The following is a 7,862-nucleotide window of genomic DNA, read 5'->3' on the forward strand; positions in this document are numbered from 1 at the left end:
TTTGGACGGGGGTAGGGTTCCCAAGAGGACAAAGTAGAAGAGTAATGAGGTAAAAGCCACATTTCTTCTCCAAGATAAATTATGTGAAATTTATTCCACTAGTAATGGTCTACCATTTAGTCCCACCAAGAAGTGGTCGAAGCAAGGCACTCGTTTTTTAATGGACGAATCTGACCGTTTTACCAAAACGGAATGGAGTTGGAGGGAAATGAAGGTATTACCAATCCCCAACTGGAGATGGGCTTGTTCATTTGTGAGGCTTGATGTTTCGCTGGATTCCTATGATTACTAAGTTACTGTGATAGTTGAGGTCAGACCCTGTGTTGGCTCACGCGGAAGCGTAATTTCAGGTATCTGTGAGAAATTCCATATGGAGAATACAACAGGAGTCCCAGCTGCTCTAGCACATCTGAAGCCTGGAATTGCACACAGGGGTCAGAGTAAAACAGAGGCACACTGTCCTCTGTTCGTGGGTCTTTACTGAATTTCGGTTTTCATTTCTTTAACGAGAAAGAGATTCCTTCCCCTTGTTTGTCCCACTCCGTCTCATATTTATACTGCTGGATAAATTATTTCAATCAATAAAACTGACTAGCCTTTTTGTTTTCCTCTGATCTTCAGCATCCGTGCTCCTGAAGCCATTCTCATATTAACCCGCTATATTGATTTTGCCTTCCCAAATGACAGCAACCTCAGCCAAGCTGCCTCTCATACCTTCTCTCCTCATCCATTGCTCTGCCTAAGGGTAATTCCTGACATCCTACAGCGTTATCCCGCCTGTCCCTACTTCTCCTAGCATCTGTAATCACGCCCAGAAACTCTTGGCTCCCTCCCGACCCCAGCCCACCAGTCCGCCCCCATAACCAAAGGGTAAATAGCAGCAGGACCCAGGCAGCAGTGCGAGGTCTTCAGACAATTGCACTTACAAATTTCCCCCTCCTCCGGCTCGGATTCCCCACCGCAGCCCGGAACTCAAGCGCCCAGAGACACCCACCGACCGGCTTTCGGATCCGGGGATGGGGGGCGCTCGGCCCTGACCCTGGCCCCGCCCCAGCCTTGTTCTCGCCCCGCCCTCCTGCCCAGCTTCCTAAATCGCCATCTCTCTCCTCCCTACAACCCCTCGTCCCTAAGGCCCCGCCCCCATCTCGCTCCCGCCCCGCCTTCGGCTTACGTCACAGTCTCTCGCCCTGCCCGGTCCCGAGGGCCCGCCCCTGTCTCTGCCTCCGTCTTGCTCCCGCCCCGCCCACCGCTTCCGTTTCCCCCTCCCACGCCCTTCCCGGGCCTGAGGCCCCGCCCCGGCCCCGCCCCCATCTCGTTCCCGCCCCGCCCCCGGCCCGCGTCGCTGTCTCTCGCCCTCCCCGGGCCGCGCGGCCGGAGCTGGCACGGAGGAGCGGCGGCCGCGGCGGCATCGCGGCCTGGGGACGCCAGCGCTCCGCCGGACTCGGCGCCCGCGAGAGCGCCCTTTGCGCGCGGATCTGCCTCCCGGGGTGCGGGACTGCCCGGAGCGTCCGGCGTTCCCCGAGGGCGGGCGTGTCCTCGCGGCGCGGGGCGGGGGACCAGCGCGGGGCCGCAGCCTGTTGGAGCGCGGGGGGTGCCGTGCCCGGGGCGCGGGGAGCCCTGCGGGGGACGGCGCGGCCCGGCTCCCTGTGCGGAGCAGTTTTCTCGAACTCTCCACCTCCTCCTCATTGGGCCCAGCGCTGTCGGGAGGCCCCGTCTACATCTGCGGAAGGTAAGCGGACTTGGCCATTTAGGGGTCTCTTGTCCCCAAACCAGAGCCAGAGGTCGAGGGTGGGGAGCGGAGGATGGGGGCGGCACGTTCGTAGGAGGCGAACGAAAAAAATGCAACAGGCGGGGCGGTTCAGGAAACTCTAGCGTTAATGTTTCCTCCAGCGAGGAGACTTGTCCAAGACTGAAACTTGGTTAGGTTCTTCAAATCCGAAGACGGGCAGCGGCGGCGCTGCACCTTGGTCTGGCTCTGAGCTCCCTCTGGTGGCCTCTCGGAAGGATGGAGGACGAGGCCACAGGTGAGGTTGGAGCGCCGTTGCGGGCTCCCACGCATTCTCATGATTTCTCCTTTGAGAAACGTGACTGGTCTCAGTAGTTTCCCCTACAAAGGCATCTTTTGATCCCATAAAAGCTAATCCCTCAACCGGAATCAGAAAAGGTCCTTTCAACTTCTGCTTTTTGCCCCTGAGTCCTTTGCGACCAAACCAACAAGAATGATAGCAGGACTCATCTTTGTGTTAAGCGCACTTGAATAGAAACAGGTTAAATGAGTCACGCAAGCCACAGTTAAAATAAATGCTGCAGGAAAGTTGCATCTTGTAGCTACTTGTCATCTGCCACCATTCACTGCATGCGTTTAAAAGTGTAAGAAAAAAAAGAATCACTTGAGCTAACTTAGATTGTATTCAATTACAGATTTTATCGTGATTCTAAAATTTCTGTCAAGAGATTGTAGAACCCTTAAGTCATCAGTTCATGTCCACTCTCAGCATATCTGTAGCCTCAGAGAATTTCTTTTTGTTTCTCCTCCAGAAAGGAGTGTCATGAAAAAGGAACAGAAAAGAACCGGCACTCTTGGTCAAAGGGGAGTTTTCTTTCCCAGTTGGTGGTTACTTCATGATTGGAAACGAAGTACCTAGGTGGCTGAAGAGATTAGATGTTTATAGTTGTACAGATGAAGCTGATAAAAGAAGACATGAAAATACTTTCTCTGGGTCATAATGGGCGATGAGTAAGTAAGCCTGAACAAGACAGATTTGAAATGAGGGCAGAACTTTTGATTTTTTAAAACCAAGTAGGACTTTGGACACTTGTTGAGGATGTTCTTTTCCCAAAAATGGAAGAAGAAAAAATTTTCAAAGCAAAGGTGTAAAAAGTGGAAGGGAATCACAACCAAGAATTTCAGCTTCAGGAATTTCAGCACATCATCAGCTCCTTTGGGCAGACACAGGCGCAAGATCTTACATGCGGGTGATGGTTTCCTATCCTAGGAACGACTTTTTAATTTGGATTTTGGAGTGCTGCTTTTTCTTTTTCTTTTTTTTTACAATGTGTGTTTTGACTCTTCACGTTAGATAGATTTATGTAAAGGAGGTAAATCCTGAATTCATGGTATGTTTGACTCTACCACTGTTTGCTCTGTGATATGGAAACACTAGAGGTTTTAACATTCCTTGAAGTTTTATTGGAAGCAAATCTGTGTCAGGGACACAGATAGTGTAAATTTCCTCTTTTTGGCAACCCACCTTGCTTTGAATGAACTGAATGTCAGCTGGATTTCACAGCATATATGATTTACAGTCTTTGTGTTATCAAGGCCTTAAATGTATGTTTTATCCTAGGCAGATGGGAAATACATTGAGCACTGTGTTTGACATGTATGCCTAAGGAAGGGAGCTCCCCGATGGATCATGGCGTTAATGTTTACAGGACATTTCTTACTTTTAGCATTAGTGATGTTTGCTTTCTCCACTTTTGAGGAATCTGTGAGCAATTACTCTGACTGGGCAGTTTTCACAGATGATATAGATCAGTTTAAGACACAGAAAGTGCAAGATTTCAAACCCAATCAAAAGCTGAAGAAAAGTATGCTTCATCCAAGTTTATATTTTGATGCTGGAGAAATCCAGGCAATGAGACAAAAGTCTCGTACAAGCCATTTGCATCTGTTTAGAACTATCAGAAGTGCAGTGACAGTTATGCTGTCCAACCCCACATACTACCTACCTCCACCCAAGCATGCTGATTTTGCTGCCAAGTGGAATGAAATTTATGGTAACAATCTGCCTCCTTTAGCGTTGTACTGTTTGTTATGTCCAGAAGACAAAGTTGCCTTTGAGTTTGTCTTGGAATATATGGACAGGATGGTTGGCTACAAAGACTGGCTGGTTGAGAATGCACCAGGGGATGAGGTTCCAGTTGGCCATTCCTTAACGGGTTTTGCCACTGCCTTTGACTTTTTGTATAACTTACTAGATGAGCATCGGAGACCTAAATACCTGGAAAAAATATGGGCTGTTACTGAGGAAATGTATGAGTATTCCAAGGTCCGTTCGTGGGGCAAACAACTTCTCCATAATCACCAAGCTACTAACATGATAGCATTACTCACTGGGGCTTTGGTGACTGGGGTAGATAAAGGATCTAAAGCAAATGTATGGAAACAGGTTGTAGTAGATGTGATGGAAAAGACGATGTTTCTGTTGAATCACGTTGTCGATGGTTCTTTGGACGAAGGTGTGGCCTATGGAAGCTACACAGCTAAATCAGTCACACAGTATGTTTTTCTAGCCCAGCGTCATTTTAATATCAACAACTTGGATAATAACTGGTTAAAAATGCACTTTTGGTTCTATTACGCCACCCTTTTACCAGGCTTCCAAAGAACTGTGGGTATAGCAGATTCCAATTATAATTGGTTTTATGGTCCAGAGAGCCAGTTAGTTTTTTTGGATAAGTTTATCTTAAAGAATGGAGCTGGGAATTGGTTAGCTCAGCAAATTAGAAGGCACCGACCTAAAGATGGACCGATGGTCCCCTCCACTGCCCAGAGGTGGAGTACTCTTCACACCGAGTTCATCTGGTATGATCCCCAGCTCACCCCACAGCCTCCTGCTGAATATGGTACTGCAAAAATGCACACATTCCCTAACTGGGGTGTTGTCACCTACGGGGCTGGGTTGCCAAATACACAGAGCAATACCTTTGTGTCTTTTAAGTCTGGGAAGCTAGGGGGGCGAGCGGTGTATGACATAGTTCACTTTCAGCCATACTCCTGGATTGATGGGTGGAGAAGCTTTAACCCAGGACATGAACATCCAGATCAGAACTCCTTTACTTTTGCCCCCAATGGGCAAGTGTTTGTTTCTGAAGCTCTCTATGGACCCAAGCTGAGCCACCTTAACAACGTACTGGTGTTTGCTCCGTCACCCACAAGCCAGTGTAATGAGCCCTGGGAAGGTCAACTGGGAGAATGTGCACAGTGGCTCAAGTGGACCGGCGAGGAGGCCGGTGATGCGGCGGGGGAAATCGTCACTGCCTCTCAGCATGGAGAAATGATATTTGTGAGTGGGGAAGCAGTGTCTGCTTACTCTTCAGCAATGAAGCTGAAAAGTGTGTATCGTGCTTTGCTTCTCTTAAATTCCCAGACTTTGCTAGTTGTTGACCACGTTGAGAAGCAGGACAATTCCCCAATAAAATCTGTCAGTGCCTTCTTTCATAATCTGGACATTGATTTTAAGTACATCCCTTACAGGTTTATGAACAGGTACAATGGCGCCATGATGGATGTGTGGGATGCACACTACAGAATGTTCTGGTTTGATCATCGTGGCAAGAGTCCCATTGCTAGCATACAGGAAGCAGAGCAAGCTGCTGAATTTAAGAAACGGTGGACTCAATTTGTTAATGTTACATTTCAGATGGAATCCGCAATCACAAGAATTGCATATGTCTTTTATGGGCCATATGTCAATGTTTCCAGCTGCAGATTTATTGATAATTCCAATTCTGGACTTCAGATTTCTCTCAATGTCAATAATACTGAACAAGTTGTGTCCATTGTAACTGACTACCATAACCTGAAGACAAGATTTGATTACCTGGGTTTTGGTGGCTTTGCCAGTGTGGCTGATCAGGGCCAAATAACCCGATTTGGTTTGGGCACTCAAACAATAGCAAAGCCCATAAGACAAGATAGGGTTATTTTCCCTTTTGGATTTAAATTTAATATAGCAGTTGGGTTGATTTTGTGCATTAGCTTGGTGATTTTAACCTTTCAGTGGCGGTTTTACCTTTCTTTTCGAAAGCTAATGCGGTGGATCCTAATCCTTGTTATTGCCTTGTGGTTTATTGAGCTGCTGGATGTGTGGAGTGCCTGCACTCAGCCCCTCTGTGCAAAATGGGCAAGGACGGAGGCCGAGGCAAGCCCGAAGTCTTCGTCTTCCGAAGGGCACCACCTCGGTCTTCCCGATGTCGTCATTACCTCACTTCCTGGTTCAGGAGCTGACATTCTCAAACAGCTTTTTTTCAACAGTAGTGATTTTCTCTACATCAGAGTTCCTACAACCTACATCGATATTCCTGAAACTGAATTTGAAATTGACTCATTTGCAGATGCCTGTGAATGGAAGGCATCGGATATCCACAGTGTGCATTTCCGTTTACTCCGAGGCTGGTTGCAGTCCTTAGTTCAAGACACGAAACTACATTTGCAAAACATCCATCTGCATGAACCCAGTAGGGGTAAACTGGCCCCATATTTTACAGCAAATAAGGACAAAAAAAGAAAATTGAAAAGGAGAGAGTCTTTGCCAGAACAAAGAAGTAGGATGAAAGGCACCTTTGACAGAGATGCTGAATATATTAGGGCTTTGAGGAGACACCTGGTCTATTACCCAAGCGCGCGTCCCGTGCTCAGCTTAAGCAGCGGGAGCTGGACCTTAAAGCTTCATTTTTTCCAAGAAGTTTTAGGAGCTTCTATGAGGGCATTGTACATAGTAAGGGACCCTCGGGCATGGATTTATTCAATGCTGTACAGTAGTAAACCAAGTCTCTACTCTTTGAAAAATGTACCAGAGCACTTAGCTAGATTGTTTAAAATAGAGGGAGATAAAGGCAAATGTAACTTAAATTCAGGCTATGCTTTCGAGTATGAATCGTTGAGGAAAGAATTATCGAAATCCACGTCCAGTGCAGTCTCCCTGTTGTCCCATCTGTGGCTCGCAAACACCGCAGCGGCCCTGAGAATAAACACAGACTTGCTGCCTACCAGCTACCAGCTGATCAAGTTTGAAGACATCGTACATTTTCCTCAGAAAACCACTGAAAGGATTTTTGCCTTTCTTGGAATACCTTTGTCTCCTGCTAGTTTAAACCAAATACTGTTTGCCACCTCCACAAACCTTTTCTATCTTCCCTATGAGGGGGAAATATCACCAAGTAATACTAACGTTTGGAAACAAAACTTGCCTAGAGATGAAATTAAACTGATTGAGAACATCTGCTGGACACTGATGGAGCGTCTAGGATATCCAAAGTTCATGGACTAAATGCTGCAGGTCAGCAGAAATTTGCACTAACCCTTTGCAACCCGGTTTGTGGATGTGACGAGTTTGTTTATTCTTGTACTATGTGTGTGTGCGTGTGCGCGCGTGTTCGGTTTGTTACTTGCACAGAGATTATTTTAAAAATAGGCCCCGTATTTGGCCTAGCAGGATTTATTTTCACGTCGCTACTTCCCTTGCCTTTGTTTCTGAATTTTTTTTTTTTTTCTGCTGAAATGTTCCTGCTACAGAGGCGTAGATAAAGTTATAGGATGGCGGTCAGGGGAGGTAAGATTTTACAGGTTTTTGTCTGGCCGTCTCCTCGTCTGTAACTGTGCTGATCTATCTTGGAACCTCAAACACTGCTAAAGGCCTTTCAATTGCTGCTTTGCCCAAGCATCTCTTGCTTTCAAGATGGACTACAAAAGTTCCTTATCTTTTTTAAAAGATCTTCTAACACATTTATCTTGCACCAAAAAAAAAAAAAAAAGGTTTTTTTGGTGTTTTTTTTTTTTTTTTCCTGTGTATAATGTTCAGTGATATCACTGGGGAAATGGTGAAAGCTCCTATCAGAACTATAGAATTCTTTCTGGAAAATACAGATGGAAATACAGAACGAACATTTTTTTGAGGTTCGAGACAGTGGCCTGAAAAGCCTCCTTAAAGTTTTTTTTACTTGGAAGGAACAAGGAGTCAGTCTTTGAACAATCTGGGTGCCAAGGGCTGGGAGAGTATTTTAGACTTGCTTGTCTGTTAAAAACTCTCTTCTCTCTCTCTCTCTCTCTCTCTCTCTCTCTCTCTCTCTCTCTCTCT

The 7,862-nt window shown here is 46.5% G+C and overlaps 1 protein-coding gene across 4 annotated transcripts in view; it reads left to right on the forward strand.

The window, feature by feature from the left end:
• Positions 1-1,375: 1,375 nt before the first annotated feature.
• Positions 1,376-7,862, forward strand: part of DSEL (dermatan sulfate epimerase like) — an 11,292-nt gene continuing 4,805 nt past the window's right edge. For 3 of the 4 annotated variants that reach the window (XM_032422741.1, XM_032422742.1, XM_032422743.1), the window contains exons 1-2: positions 1,376-1,729; positions 2,539-7,064. In XM_032422741.1, coding sequence (XP_032278632.1) covers positions 3,417-7,055 — 3,639 coding nt within the window. In that variant the 5' untranslated portion in view covers positions 1,376-1,729; positions 2,539-3,416 and the 3' untranslated portion in view covers positions 7,056-7,064. Of the gene's footprint in view, positions 1,730-2,538; positions 7,843-7,862 lie in introns of those variants that run through there. The other variant, XM_032422740.1, reaches the window with a different exon arrangement.

The sequence above is a fragment of the Phoca vitulina genome, unplaced genomic scaffold (assembly GCF_004348235.1).
Source record: "Phoca vitulina isolate PV1807 unplaced genomic scaffold, GSC_HSeal_1.0 scaffold27, whole genome shotgun sequence".
Classification (NCBI taxonomy): Eukaryota; Metazoa; Chordata; class Mammalia; order Carnivora; family Phocidae; genus Phoca; species Phoca vitulina.